General features: G+C 35.8%; 1 protein-coding gene across 48 annotated transcripts in view; it reads left to right on the top strand.

The window, feature by feature from the left end:
- Positions 1-16,392, top strand: part of RIMS2 (regulating synaptic membrane exocytosis 2) — a 483,921-nt gene that overhangs the window by 116,199 nt on the left and 351,330 nt on the right. For all 48 annotated transcript variants that reach the window (XM_042785735.1, XM_042785734.1, XM_042785736.1 and 45 more), the window contains one exon: positions 13,776-14,086. In XM_042785735.1, the coding sequence (XP_042641669.1) occupies positions 13,776-14,086 (311 nt within the window). The remainder of the gene's footprint in view (positions 1-13,775; positions 14,087-16,392) is intronic.

Below are 16,392 nucleotides of genomic sequence, written 5' to 3'. Positions count from 1 at the left end.
TTTCATTTAGGGAATAAAATTAAAATTCTTTAGGTATAGTTTTAGTTAATTACAAAAAAAAAAAAAGACTTTACTGGTTCTAATCTAGAGCTTCAAAGTTCCTGCTATTGATAATATGAGCTGTGCAATAGAAATATAAGGATTTTTTTTTTTTTTTTGGTCACTTTAATATATTTGAATAAGTCTTTTATTTGGAACCAGCAATTTTAAGGAGCACTTGCATACTACGGAGGTGGAAAAATCTTAAAAAAAAAAAAAAAGAAAAAGATTAAATCAAACTAAACTGTTGTAAGAATACAAGTAGTTAAAGCATCTCGATCCATGGCAGGTGTTCATTGTTGACACGGGGGATTCTGCAAATTCAAAGATTCAAGGATTTGCACTGTGAAAATTTATACTTTACAGATTTTAAGAGGCCCTAAGGTACCTAAACTTAGTTTTGTTTATAGAAAAGATAACACTATAGCACGAACAATTTAATCAGAGAATACTGTAACGGGGGACACACACTATCCAAATGCTTGGGTATTAGATCGATACATTGTGGAACCAGGTCTTTTAAGGCTTTCGAGTATCTAGATCTGAAATCTAAAAGAAAGGACAAATACAATAAAACGGGAACTTTTACAAATATCTGGCCATCTTTAGGGGTTGGTTACAGAAATGCAGAAGTATTGAGGGAAGACTTCAAAGTTTTTGTTACAACTTTCCAGAGCCTTTTACTGTTGGTTCATTATTTAACGTTGCTAACATGGTACAGCCCACTAGAGGGAGCCAGAAATATTTTATGATGATACTGCCGTGTCAGTATTTCAGATGATTTCCACTTCTACTTTTTATCCAGTTCTAGGAAAGTGTAACACAATGCTGTGTCCTTTATGGCACATTCTATTCTGCATGTCGTATAGTTGTCACAGGTAAGGGTTTGTTCATGCCCCAAATCCACAAAACAGGTGCTGTCTGCTGTGTAAGGCAATTATTTGAGGTAGAGCATGCCACTAGATACAAATTCACATATAACAACTAGGGGAGAAAGGGTTGGCTTTCTCAGAGAGAAATAGACCACTGTCTTCACTTTCAGTGGAGTTAAATACGGGTTAGGTCTTGTCCAGAATTGGCAATGAAATAACTTCACATCCTGAGAAGATGAAAAATTCTTTCATAAAGAAACCATTGTGTCAGGATTTAATCTCAACGGAAGTGCCTGTTTAACTATTTTTTTTTTTTTTTTCTGAAGCCTCAAACATTTAACCTAGCTCATTTATACAGGCTGTGGTGTCTCCACAGACCTTGACTTGCTTCACTCAACGTTTTCTGTAATGTATGCTGAAAAAATGAAGGGAGAAGCAGAAGCCTCATGGAGATGACAGTAGTAAAATATGCTGGTTTATCAAGGTAAATTTATAAGAGCTTTCAGTTGTGAGCTGGAATGTAATTACTGCACAGCCTATTTCAAAAGATTTCCTAACAAACTTCGTGTTCTTTGTTAGGCAAACTGCACGTTATTTCTAAAGCACAGGCCTAGTTTCCAGGACATACTTCTAGAAAGCCTTTTATTCTGATGAGAGCTTCAAATCCTGGTGCACAGTTTGCCAGGACCAAATTATCTTTATAATTATATAATATTCCTTGAAAAGTCAGTTAGTTGTTGGCTGGAAACTGAAATTGTAGTTTGGACGCTTTTAAGAAGAGACATTACTAGTCTATTCAGGTATAGGTATTCTTTAAGACACTTAGTTTATGATTTGTTTCCTGTTCTTACTTCATCTGTATTCTCATGAGTTTTGAGGGACATGAAGGACTTAGGGTATGAGACTTTGCATTGTTCTGCTTTATACTGTCAGTTCGCATACACATAATGTCTATGTGAAGAGTTTTACCAGCTTCTATCTCTTTCCCTGCAAGATGGAAGGATGCAAAAGAACAGTAAAGCAGGAAGTGGTCATTAAACTGTAGATCAAATTATCCGAGTGAGATGCAAAGTAGTACTTATTTTAGGGAAGGCAGTAATTCTCACTAACAACACTTTCAAAGCCTGCTAATTTATACTAGTAGTGATGGGGGAGCATTCACCTAGATACTTCAAGAGGCTACTGAAGTAGCAAAAGGACTTCACATATGTGGAATTTGTAGATATTTTAAAGGAAGAAGTAATTATGGAAGTACAGAGAGTTGTCAATATATATAAAGTAGAAATGTAAGCAATTAACCAGATGTGTTTCCTAACAAAGGGGATTATTTGACACTGTTTTTTTAAAAATAAGCTTTATTACGTTGTACATAACTTCCTTTTTCCTTTTGTAAAATATGATTATTTTCTTCGGCATATTCGTATGTAATATATACCTGATTCTGTTAGGTATCACTGAGTCTGTTGCTTTTCTACTCTTATTCTCCTTTTCTATTTTGAAATTTATTAAACTGACATACTGACGTACATGTAAACTATTTTTAATCTTAGATTTTCTTACTGGTCTGTCAGGGTTAACTGTGGCTGCATCTCATGTAGGCATAGGATGTGTAGGTGTTGTAGCATGCAACTTGGTGTAGGTTTCCAGCCTGGATAGCACAGCATTGCTAGCTGGTCGAGTGAGGTGATTGTCCCACCCTACAACACACTGGTGTGGCCCACCTGGAGTGCTGAGTGCGGTTTTGGGCATCTCAATGTACAAAGAACATCAAACTGCTAGAGTGTGTCTAGAAGAGGGAGACCAAGATGGTGAAATGTCTCAAGGGCAAGACTTATGAGGAGTGGCTGAGGTCACTTGGTTTGCTCAGCTCGGAGAAGAGAAGGCTGAGGGGTGACCCCACCGCAGTCTACAACCTCCTCAAGGGGGGCAGTGGAGGGGGAGGTGCTGACCTCCTCTCTGGTGACCAGCAATAAGACACGAGGAAGGGGAATGACACTGTGTCAGGGGGAGTTCGGGTTGGACATTAGGAAAAGGTTCTTCACTGAGGGGGTGGTCGGTCACTGGAACAGGGTCCCCAGGGAAGTGGTGACAGCACCAAGCCGAGCCTGTCAGAGTTCAAGGAACATCTGGATGATGCTCTTAGTCATATGGTTTAGTTTTAGGTAGTCCTGCAAGGATCAGGCAGCTGGGCTCAGTGATCCTTATGGGTCACTTCCAACTCAAGATATTGGATGATTCTATGATTCTGTGATTCTGCATGTCTTGTGTTTTGTCTGAGCTTTGCAGCTTGCACTGAGAGCTGTGCTGCTGTGACTACATTGCTACAGTCTAGGCATCAAGTTTATGTTAAGTTGGAGAATGTTTATATGGGATTCAATATAGCAGTAACTGCATGATAAGCATTTCAATTATTCTATTACCATTCTGTTACATTTCATTACAGTTGAATCATTTTTCTCAGACAATTTCAGTAATGAGTGATGATACAGGTGATGTAAGAGGAGTAGTTCTGTTGACTTTAATTTAATGCTATCTGCATATAGACCTCAGGCTTATTGTGGTCCTGTCACATTTTCTCCATTTTTGGCCTCTTACTGATGTTGATATCATGTCTTGTAGTACTAAATAACCTGTGAACACTTAGTGCCATTCATCTTCAGACAGTTTACAGGCATTAACTAGTGAATATGCTCGGCACCTCTGTGCTGTAGATCATTTGTTATTTTTATTAGCTGGTTCCTTAATGAAGCTGTGACATTAGTACAGAACTTTGAACACAAAGCAGCATAAATAACATCTAATTGAGACTTTCAAGCAACAGAAGTCTCAAAATCAAATCACTGTAAGATATTTGAATATTTTTACCAGTTCACTTGAGATTAAAAGTCTTTGTGAAAGAAAACAACTTGGAACTGTCATTTGGATGATTTGTATTGTGTGAGAAATCTGGTGAAACACAGTACTTATTTTCTCTGAATTAATTATTATAAAAATAGTTAAGAAAGTAAGAGAATGTTGTAATAAAATTTTCTTAAATAAAACAATATTTGCAGGCATCCTGGATTTGTGTTATAAACTGTTAGCATCAATCACTTTGCTATAAAAGCATTGAAAATTAGTAATTCTAATGTATATTACCTTGCTTCATTCATAACTGCCTATTGGTATTTTTCTACAAAAAATTTAACTGCCTTTCCTCCATCATGAATTTTAATCCATCAGCAAAGTTGCTTTATCAACAGTCTCTCCAGAGAGGATTAAGGGAACAAACAGGCAAACCCAGTTGGACCAAGGAGTCCAAGGAATTTGTTTGTGTGCAGAGATGGCTAGGGATTAGATTGTAACAACTGTAACTTCTTTGCAGAAGATTGAATGATACAAGACTGCCTAGAAGTTACTGGTTAAACTGAAACAATGAGGATTAATTGAATGATATAGAGCAGAAAGCTATAAGCAACTTCCTAGCTGAGTTCCTCAAGCATTAGTACTGGGGAAGATCTTTAGTATTTTCACTAGTGGCCTTGGCACAGAGAACAAGAATGCTGTAATTAAGTATGTTGGTGACACAAAGTTCGATACTTATCAGTACAGGGGAGCAATGGGATACCGTATAATAAAGAACCAGATGACCTTGTGAATGCCAGTAGTAAAAATAAGTGAGATTAAATAGCGCTAAGCGTAACATCAGGAATTTAAGGACTAATAAGAATTTCTACTCTGGACTACAGGCCAGGGACTCCTGTGTGACTCAGTCCTGCTTTACAGCCCTTAATTCTGCTTTCCATTGCAGGATAGCTGTGTCCAAGCTGCTTATTAGGAGCAGTTCTTTCTCTGTGCTGTTCTCCTACACTGTGTGCTGGCACTGTCTGGGAGATGCTAGTTGTCAAAGGCCTAGCTGTTCCAGGAAGTGTAAGAATTAACAGGCAATTATGGGCCAGCACCTGGCCCTGTGACATTCGTCTTGCTAGTATAGGCTTAGCCTGAAAGAGCAAAATGTATTTGGTCTTGAAAAATGAAAGCAGAGAGGGTATGTGATTGGTCTCTATAAAAATATCAGGCAGCAAACACTGAGGAGAGAAAAGAGGTATTTAAACTAAATAACAACACTGGTACAAGAGTAAATAGCAATAAACTAGCTTGGAATAAATGAGCACTGGAAGTTAAAAGGCATTCCTTCCATTGTAGCTGTAGGACTTGAAAAGCATTTTGACAGATTTTGACCTCATTATTCCTAGTTAATATAAAAATGGAACTTTATTAAACTATAAAATTGTTAAAAAAATGCTGGTGCCGGCAACTGGAATTGATACACAAGGTCTCTTTCTATCCAGTATTCTTATTTAGTGAGCTTAAATTTGCCAGGAAAAGTGACAGCAAATGTATGCTTAGTTCTCATGCTTTCCTAAGATTGTTACAAATCTGAAACTTTAGTAAAGGTGTAGCTTGGTCAACTAAATATTCTCAATATATTACATAATTATGCAAGTTTCCAAGGTTAAAGAAAGACGTTGTAGAACAGTGTTGTAGTTTCTGTTCACTTATGGCAAGTTGATTTCATGCCAAAACCCACTGCACTTATTTAATGAGTCCTCATGGCTCTGTCGAGTACTTTGTGGTCTTACAAACTCTGTTTTGGAAGCAGTGCATCTGTATTTGCTGGGATGTAGCACTCACCTGTGTGTACTGTGTCCAGATCCCACCTGGTTTCACATTAGCCATTTCCTCACTGGGTCTTTACACCATCTAGTTCTCACAGAAATCATGACTGATCATGAAGGAGCTGTGCATGGTCAGTATGACACCATGCAGGAATTATGCACTATTTCCACTTGCATTGATAGAAACACTTTGGACTGGACAGAGTTGAGTTGTGCCTGGGCCGTAATGATAAAAGCAAATTATTGCCTCTGCAGATCTTGAAGAATATCAGTCGTTTGGTACGTGAACTGCTTCTTTTTATACAGTATACTTTAGGAAGGATGTGCTCTGGTTTATATTAACCCACCTGGATTAGTGTTCCAACTAGCAGTTTCTAGTCCTACTGTGCATGTGGGGGCCTTTTTCACATTTTTTGAACATAAATAATCAGTTTCCCTGATCAAATGTCTTATTTGTTAATTGTACTCTTGGTTGAAAAAAAAATGAACAAAATGGCTGATATATGTCTTAAGGATAATAAAAAACAAATACAAGGGAGATGCACTGTCCATTAGGATGAGAAGTACAGTGTTAGTAGAAACGAGTGAGTATACCTTCTAAAAATTGTAGTCACTTATATTTGTCTCTTATGCTTAAAAGATAGAATCATGTAACTATATGCTGTCTCAAATGCATGCACAAGAAGGGATTTTTTTTTTTATGTGTACTTGGTTGTTTATGACCATTATAAATTTTCATACATAATATATCCATTCCCTACAAACTTGAGCAAATGTGTAGTATAGTCACTGTCTCAGTATACAGAGTTTTTGTGTGCAAATACACATATCCTTTAAGATATATGTAAAAATGCTACTCATACCAGTAATATAAGCTTTCCCACTCTTATTTGCTGGTATTGGAATCCTTATGGTATTTAATACAATTTTGGGGGTTGGGTATCCATATGTAATTACAGATACAGGGCCAATAAACATAATAGATGTTTTGGCATTTGGTCAAACTGATAACTTTATTGCTTGAATGAAAGTGAAAGTCAGTACCATAGCACAGACTAGTGGCATAGCAAAATATTGAAAAAATAAGTAAACTTTATCAACACTTATAATAGTCACAAATTCAGAGATTATCTTTGCTCCTGTAATATACTTAATTGACTAAATGCATTAATTTCACAGAAGGAAATGGTGTGACACAAAGGGTGAAGGTATCCCACAGGTATAGTTGAATGAATAAGGTAGAGTTGAATGGATAAATACTTAGATATAACCTCTGTCTGCTATAGTGCAATATTAATAGAATAGAATAGAATAGAATAGAATATTTTAGTTGTAAGGAACCTACAGTGGTCATCTAGTCCAACTGCCTGACCACTTGAGGGCTGACCAAAAGTATGAGCGTGTTGTTAAGGGCATTGTCCAAATGCCTCTTAAACACTGACAGCCTTGGGGCATCAACCATCTCTCTGGGAAGCCTGTTCCATTGTCTGACTGACCTGCTGGTAAAGAAGTGCTTCTCAATGTTCAGTCTGAACCTTCTTGACTTCCAATCTTCTGATTGTAGAAGCTACCATGCAATGTCAATAATGTTATTAATTACCTTTCAGAGGATATGAAATCTTGCAGATTCATTTTGCTTTGAAAGAGAAGCAGTAAAATTGATTGATACCAAATAAAAAACTAAACCATCTTTAATCTTGAATATTTCACAGTACTGTAACTATTGCGAGTTTCTGTTCTCAGTTACAATCAAATAAATTCAGAGCTGTTCTGTTGACCTTAAAACAGTTATTTGGGTTTTATTTTTATTTTGAAAAATAGTTACCAAAATGCAGTTGCAAATGATCATAGAATCATTCAGTTTGGAAGGGACCTGGGATTTATCTTGTCCAACCTCCTTCTCAAAGCAGGATTGACACTGGAAAAGAAAAGAGAACTATTAAGCTTCTACAAAGAATAGATGCTTGGAAAGAAAACAGCAGAAAAAAACCCCCCAACATTTATTTGAAAAAATGGTAGAAATTGATGGTGGGCGGGCCCTCATGTTTATATGATGATGACTTGTCTGTACAATCAGAGTAGCAAAATGAATCAGAAAAGTCTCTGCTTCATTAAAAACATATCCAGACTCTGCTCTTCACAATTTATGAGCATAAAGTAGGTATGATTTATTCCATTAACTCCAAAATAATGAATTTGTGTCTTTAAAATATACCTTTGTAACTACAAAAGATGCATCAATAATCTGGACCTGAACCTCTAGAATGATGTCTCTATAGATGAGCCCTAAATCCTACAGCCATTGTAAAAGCCTCTATATGTTTTCCAGAAATATGAATGTTGACTATTGATAGCACATGCTATGTATAAGACTTAAACAGTCATAGACAGTTGCTTCCATTATAAACGAATATAAAAAATTTTTAAGGAATCACCTCATAGAAAGGAATACAAATTTTTCCTCACAATAATGGAAGTAGTAAGAGAGAATACAGATTTCAGATGGGGTGGGAGAAAGTGAATTATTATTTTTTTAGGGCAAACATGAGCCATTTTTTGGTGGTGTATAGAACCAAATAGATAGGATTTTATATTTTAGCTGACTTCAAGAAGTCGTCTATTCTAATTCAAAGAGCTCTGAACTCTAAATTATATGAAGAGGTACTAAAAAGTTTTACTTCTGACAGGGATAAGTAATAGTGCTGTTTCTATTTTACTGGAAAACATTGAGGGATTTTAATGTATTCAGAAACAAGCCAATAACCAGAAAAGTAGTTCAGTCTCGGTTTTTGGGGAGACAGCGTTCGAAGTGACCCCTACAGTCCTAGAACAAGGAGACCCACTGATTAAACTTAAAGTTCTTTGGAAACACTGTTATATTTCAAATAAGTAAAATGGGGAAAGATAGCAGAAATTGGGGCTAGAAGTAAGGGAGATACCATGAGCCCTACATACACTAGGGCCACATTAGCCAAAGACGCACAGATTTGCTGTATAATCGTAACTTCTGTGACAGTACAGAGGAAGCTGACTCACGTTACTGAGTGCCAATGCTGATTTGGCAGTGTCTTTTCCAAGTTGAGATAGTGACTAATGGAGAGATGAAGTACTTCTTCCTCGAAAAAACTGCCTTGGTGCAGAGTGGCTTCAAACATTTTACTACTCCATGGCATAATGAAGTTGTTTGGCATCAGGACAGACTGGAAAAAGAAAAAAAAAAAAAAACAAAAAAAACAAAGGGGCTAACTGTAATATGTGTAATATGTTAGTGAACATGATTAGTTACCTTGATGCTGTCCCCAAGCAAAGAGTTTTCCTACTCTTCCATTTTTCTACCCCTTCCTTTCAATGCTGTATTCTTGTTACCTTGTATAATGTTTAAAGAATTGTATTTTATATAAAATACAAGGACTAAAAAATGCCAAAAGCATATATATTTAAACTGAGTGAAATTTTCTGAAGAATACTAGCAGCAAGCACAACAGTTAATATAATGCTGATGTATTAGGTGCTTCTGCCAAGCAAATGAATGCCGAGAGATTTGGTAAAACCATAATAATAAACATTACTGTCCTATGGAAGCCCTTCAGTACGATTTTGCGTATCTGCACACCTATATTTCAAAGCAGTGTTATGAAGTCTGATGAAGATTTGGTGTAATTATTTCTTAGATTGTAGCATCTCAGCTATGATATGTGGTCAAATATACTGTGCTTTGTAATCTGAATAAAGATTTCCATTTTGTTCTTAGAAGTTGGTGTTAGGCCATCTATGATTATACTTAGGGGAATAGTGAATGGTATTTTGTAAGGTAGCTGTCTTTTCACATAAATTATCTGAAAATATTAAAATGATTATCATACTATAGCCTTTTTATTAAATTATATATTTTTTTGCTTTAAAAAGTCTGCAGGTGTAATTTCTTTATAAGTATCTTTTCCATTGTATTGAATTGAAAGTGGTGTGTAAAATGTGTTTTGGAGAATTTAATCTAATAGATGAATTTGTAATGTTTTACTTAGGAAAATACAAAGGAGTGATTTTTTTGTGTGTTGATTATGCCTGATATGTAGATATGAAATGGATGATTATTACAGGTTTTGCAGAATTTGTTTTTGTGGACTTATGTAATAAAAAGTGCTAGTATTATGTGACGAAATTATGTGACAAGATTATTATGGATAATCTTGTAAAAAATTGTGAAGAAATCCAAAATGAGTTAGAACTTGTTTGTTTCATGTATGGAATTAATCTTTGTTAATGGAAGCACATGGAAGGTTTGAGGTAAATCTGTCTAATCCAAATTTTGAATACTTCTCTTCAGTGTTGTATAAAGAAATATTTCATCTTAAAAAAACAATTAAAATTAAGAGTTAATATGAAAATGTCAGGCTAGATATATTTTGTGAGGTAATTTTCACACTTTACAGGAGAAATGTATTTGAAAAGAACTTCAGCAATTCTTATCCTAGGCACTAGGTGGTGTTTCAGTCTTTTGTACTGAAATGCACATCTCGGTTCAGTGCTACTAGCACTTTAGATTCCAGTTTTAAACTAGTACTTTAATAATAATTAGAGATGCTGGAGAGCAGATTTTTGTCTGTTTTTTCCTTTTCAAATTGGCAGTGTCCCCGTGTTGAGAAGAACTGACACAGACAAATTGCGACAGTGATGTTTGCGTACAAAATGTGTTCATGACTGTTGAACTCTTCAGCGTGGTGGCTGGGACATTTGAAAATGGGTGTAGTAGGTAGCATGCCTACTTCAGAGTGCAGATTTCTGATGTAAGGGATTAGATCTTTTTTAATTACAGTTGTAGAAGGCAAACCTCTGTGGTTCTTCCTTGCAGATATGTCAAAATGGAGGTACTAAGCATGCAATCCACTGGTGTAGTCTCCCCTTCCCTTCCCTGCTGTGCTGCTGTCACAGTCACATGAAATGCTCTGTCCTGGTGGGGACTTGGCAGGGACAGAGCTGCTCTGCCTGTGCGTGAGCTGCTGAGCTCTCTCTCACAGGCACCTGGAGGCAGAAGGAGAAATCCTGTCCAGGAATGTGCCACCTTCTCGTCTGTGCTCTTATGACACTATTTTACAGGCTCATCTGTCATTTAATTGAGAGGTCTGCCTTGTAAATTGCCAGCATTTTTAAATTGCAAGAATGCCTCTATAGGCTACAGTAAAATGGAGAAATCAATTTAGTCCTGTACTGATTGAGGGCTTGAATTTTTTGGTGCTCACTGAAAGCACGTAAATTTCTAGGTGTATGTGACAGTTGCCTTTCTGTTCATTGTGATTATTTGAAGCTAAAATTATAACTGCTTGTGTCAACACTATGGAAGTCTACATGTTGAAAAGACATTGAAAATGAAGCTTTATCAGAAGTGTTAGGTATAAATATTATGAAATACTCTTATAAACACAGAAAAAATCTGAAAAATACATAAATATATGCATTTTTCATGCTGCATGTTTGAATTTTTTCCAACATGAAATACCTTAAGTAAATTTTTTTTTTTTTCCAAATTTTCTGCTTCATGAGGTGCTTTCAGCTTAAGTGGTCATACTGTTTCCTGCAGGTCTACCAATTACTGTGGTAGTCCATAAGAAACATTGCACAGTAGAAACAGCTGGAACCAGTTTGACTTCAGTAGGGCATAGGAGATACATGATGTCTTCCTTGAAGTGTCACTGACAGTGAGTGAAAAACAGATTCCAAGCGGAAGAGATGGAAATAAAATAGGAGATGATGATACAGTAGATAGTGACAACAAGGTAGACATAGCATGTTAAATCAGGGACTGGGTTTGATCAAACTTTTATCATAAATTGTTTGATTGTTTCATGTGGGTCTCAGGGCACTGACAATTGCATTGCTCTGTTCTGCTGTACATGGTCATCTATTTGGTTTGGCAGGAGCTGAGATTTATGTTGAAACAGATCAATAAATTTTGTGTCACGGAGAAGAGGATAGGTCAGGAGTAGTCTTCCTGATTCTACTTTTAGAGGAGGAGATATTAAATCATATTAATTCAGAAGGACCTCTCATTCTGTCGGGTACAAGAGAATATTACTGGTCATCCTAGAGTTCATTATCCTGGGACAAAAATGTGGCTGTCAGCCAAGGACATAGCTGCTCAAGTGTTTAGATTGTGATATCTAGTTTTTGTGACATTTTAACATCTACTAATAGAAGGAAAAATAGCTCACAAAAACTTTGGGGGATTTTGTCTTGTAGTCATTCAAATTGTTATGTATTTGTATACTTAAATAATTGTTTTGTATCTTGTATTTTCATTGCACTGACACATATGTGGAAAGTTTAGCACCTATTTCATCTGCATACAAATTAAACAAATATTAAAGGCTTTTAATTGGTATTGATTAAAGATGGCAAAAATACTTCTGTCTTTGGTGCTGAAATTTCAGTTTCGAGCTTTCATGTATTTTCAAACTTAATTAACAAAGATAAAACAGACCTGTTTTGAAATTTGTATTTGAATGATGGCCAGGCCTCAAGTATTGACCTTTGTTCTTAGAACATCTAACCTGCTTCAGACAGCTAGCTGCTACTCAGGGATTCTCTCTTTTTTACCCTCAGTGCTTTGATAGTTCAATAGTTTGTAGTTCTCATAGATGGAATCAGCACTATAAGAAGTTAAGAAGGAAGTTTACTGGGATGGGGCATATTGCCACCATTAAACAGGCAAGGGATGCCTCCTTTCCCTGTCCCAGCCTGGCAGTTTGTGAGTTTGAGTACGAACCTTGCATCCAAGTAGCCTTCTTTCTATATGAGGCTTTCACCAAAACATTTTTGGTGAGATTTGACTAAACAGTATGCCCCAGATTTTCTGTTAGATAACTGTCTGGGGAATAAAGGTAAGATACAGATTGCAGCTTCTGAAACCTTTTCTGATGGACTGACCTAGATGTATTGTGGAGGTAGGAACTACATTTTCTATGAGATTCAACCATCGAGCTAGCTGCATTTAAAAGAATAATGAAGAACATTAATGTAAGCCTTTGAAGGTCCTGTACTGTAAACCCTTGAAAAAGAGGCAGTTCAGTGTAGGATTAGAACTGGAGGCATGATAACTAGATTGAAGGCTGAATGTAGACATTCAGGGAATGTGTAGTAAAAATGATACAATTTGTCAGTGAACGAAGACAAAAATATATAAAAACCAGAAGACCTGAGTTAGGGCTAAAGAAAAATGAAGATTAAAGAGTGAAGGATTAAACTTGCAGTGAATTAATGCTATCTACAATCCAAATTTTAGTCTAACACAATAACCAGTTTGAATGTGCCATTGTATTAACAACTGGTATATTGTATTTTATTCATTACATCCTAATTTATTCTCATATAACATAAGAATGGAACATGAAATTAACTTACAGATAATTGACATTGGCAATTTCCTGCACTGCCATGTGACTAAGGTGATGGGATACAAAAGCTCTGCAAGCAAGTACATTTTAGAATATTAAAAAATATCATTATTACATGCAGGATCTCACAGCTGGGAAGCTGCAATAGTTTTAATAATTTAGTAAGCATACAGTGAAAGCTAAATCTTGGCTATGAAGTGGAGAGACTCACCATCTTATATATTGTACTACTTTATTTATAAAATGGCTTTAATTTACAATAGCTTTGCTTGAAGCCAGCTTCATGTAAATATAAGATACAGACCACCGCTGAAGTAAATCAGCAGAGCATTTTGGATAATTAAAAAATTACTTGTTTGCAATAGCAGAGGATCAATTCCAAAGTTCCTTACTTTGACTTAGTAAGAGAATGGTTTACATGTTTAATGGAATTTTTATTCCTTTTTTTTTTTTATTATCCTTAACCTATAGTCTTCGTTTTCAAATCTTACACTTAACGTCATTGGAATGTCAATATGTAGATCCTTTTTATTTATATAGCTACTATATGTGCTTTTCCCCTCTATTATAAATGATGAAGCAAAAGCAGAATAAAAGTATTCTTGTGTTTGCATTTTTTTCTAAAACAACTTCCTCCAAGGTTGTACAGACATATTTTATTGTGCTGTGACTAAACTACTATAATTTTAATAGAAAGAATTAAAATAGTATTCTTTCTACCTTTGGAAATTACAACAATCAGTTGATGTATGCTTGATGAAATTTTGTATATAGTGTTTACAAGCTAACAGATTTTCCATTTAAATATGTCTGAACAGGTAATGTGGGTATGTAACTTGTGCCGAAAACAACAAGAAATCCTCACAAAATCAGGAGCGTGGTTCTATAACAGTGGATCAAGTGCACCACAGCAGCCTGACCAAGAAGGTGTTAGAGGTCTGCGGAACGAGGAAGCACCTCAAGAGAAAAAAGCAAAGCTGCAGGAGCATTCACAGTACCAAGGACCTTCAGGTGACATATCCACACACGTTTTGGACAAAAACAGATCTCAAGGGCTCACAAGACAAGACTCAATTAAGAACAGTTCAGGAGTAAAGCATCAAGTAACAAGTGACACAATATCAGACAGGTAAGAAAGTATTTAATATTTATACTGATAAGATCTGCTGAATTTATACTACAAATTTGATTTTATCTTTTAAAGGTTTATTTTATTCATATTCTGTAGTGTTTAAAATACATACTGGGCTTTTTGAAACAATCATGAGAAGCAGAAGCTGAGGAGTCTCTTATTGTATTCAGATGGTCATGGACAAGTATGTTCTTCATTCCTTCTCATTAAAAAAATCAACATGGAAAGTGACAGTTGCAGTGTGACAGAGCACTGTCCATGTGCTTGCAGCTTTGTTGAGTCATAGTCATTGAGCTGTACAGAATGTTACTGTATTTTTTTGTGGCTGCTAACTTTATAGCAGAATTTATTAATCAAAAATTGGATTCAAAAAATCAGGTTAATGGAAGATGGTGGCCGTTCAGACTACTGAACTAAAACATCTGGTAGTATTTGAAGTATATAGTATTGAAGATGGTGAAATCTTTGTGTGATGACCTGAGTGTTTTCATGATTTCTCAGTTTCTTGCTGTTATTTTCATCAGTATGAATTTTTTTTTATTCACTGATTTATCTCAGTGTTTCTTGCCATCAGTTGAAACTGTGGCTGTTTCAGTGCTACTGTATTAAGACCTAGTTTAGCCAGAAACTGGAGCTGGAACTTCCCTCCCTTTTTCTTGATGTGGTTGTACCAAAAGGCACCAGAAGGCTCTCAACCTCTGTGGCTATGTTTTACTGGAACACAAAAGTAAAGGCTGTTTCATTGAATAAATTTAATTTATTTCTAAGCTAGACCAGAATAGAACTTTAAATATGGTGGGAAGGGAAAGAAAAGAATTGCTACGTGTTTCCATGGAAATGATACCCTCTCTCTCCAGAGGCCTCCACCTGCCTTGGAATTTGGCAGCCAGAGCTGTGTAATCTGGCAGCCTTCTTCTGCTGCCCAGTTATGACCTCGTTACGATATTTACTCCGCAAGCTTGAAACAAGTTAGACAGCTAGAATATCTTTTACAGCTGATGTAATTAAACTTGTTTTCCTTTTCCCTCACCTCTTGTATTCCACCATATTTTATTTCCTGTTTTTGATCTTATTTAGGAACAAATTGAATGTAATTAACCCTTTTTGTTTAACTTATTCTGCCTGTTGCCCTTTGATCTAATATCAGTTGATGGGTTCAGTACTTAGTGGCTCTGAGTGCTCCTCAGTTACATGCATGGTCTCTGAAAAATATAGCTGGCAGCTTAAGTTGATGATAAGGGGCAGGGGAGAGAGACTGATTCTCTTGTAGTTCTTTTTTTTTTCCTTAATTTTGCCAGGAAAATGGCATCAGTCATGATGTGATGATAGAAAACGCCCTTCTTGTTCTCAGCAATACTTTTAACTCTGAAAGCGTTTTTATATTACATGCATGCAGAAAGAGAGAGGGAGAGAGGGACATACAAATAAATATATAATTCAGATATGTAATATACAATTACCCTAAGCAGAGTTATATGATAAACATGGACAGTATAAAGCAGTATTTATCAACAGGAAGAATGTAGACATTGTGCCTGAAATCAGAACTGTTCTGCCAACTGTGAACAATTCTACTCAACAGATTGTTTAAATCCAGATTGTTTTTTCAGTCAATATACTCTTCCTGTTTTTTTTGGATACAGATACTAGTGTTCCTCAACTAATATATATGAGTATGCTTAGAATATACTTATGATCTATATTACATGCTACTGAAGGTTAGAGGGTCTTCTGAATAATTTTCTTCCCTAATGTTCCTCACAGTAACTGTCTTTCTCTTGCTGAAGATAATGAAAAATGCTCCTCCCTGATGCCCAATCAATGATTGGTCAAATGGGATTTTAGAGGAGAATATCAGCATCTCTGAGAGACTATCCCAGAATTCAAGGATGGGGATAGGCCTTACCTTTGGACCTGTATATGCTGTGGTGCCCTTGCTATTCTCAGCAATAATACTGGAAAGCTTTACAATTTTATTACATTCAACCACTGTCAAGAGCAGAAGATAATATATTATTATCTATATACTGAAGTCATTAATAGAATATGTATCATAATTTGATATAATTTAATATTAAATTTTATAAAGCTATATATGTTCTGCTTATTATTATTGATCAAGTTAAGAAAACTCAATTTATCTATTTGAAACTTGCAGTTCTGGTCAAGCAATTGCATATGATTTTTCATAAAGGCTTCTGGTATTCTGTCTTCTTTTCTGAATGTTTTATGTTATGGTTTTTTGTTTTTTTAACATTAACTGAAAGAAGTAGACAATAGAGAAACGTATTATATGGGAGATC

Source organism: Tyto alba, unplaced genomic scaffold (genome assembly GCF_018691265.1).
Source record: "Tyto alba isolate M040663 unplaced genomic scaffold, T.alba_DEE_v4.0 Super-Scaffold_9, whole genome shotgun sequence".
Classification (NCBI taxonomy): Eukaryota; Metazoa; Chordata; class Aves; order Strigiformes; family Tytonidae; genus Tyto; species Tyto alba.
Note: the sequence above shows the minus strand (reverse complement) of the source record. Positions and strands in the feature narration are given on the sequence as shown.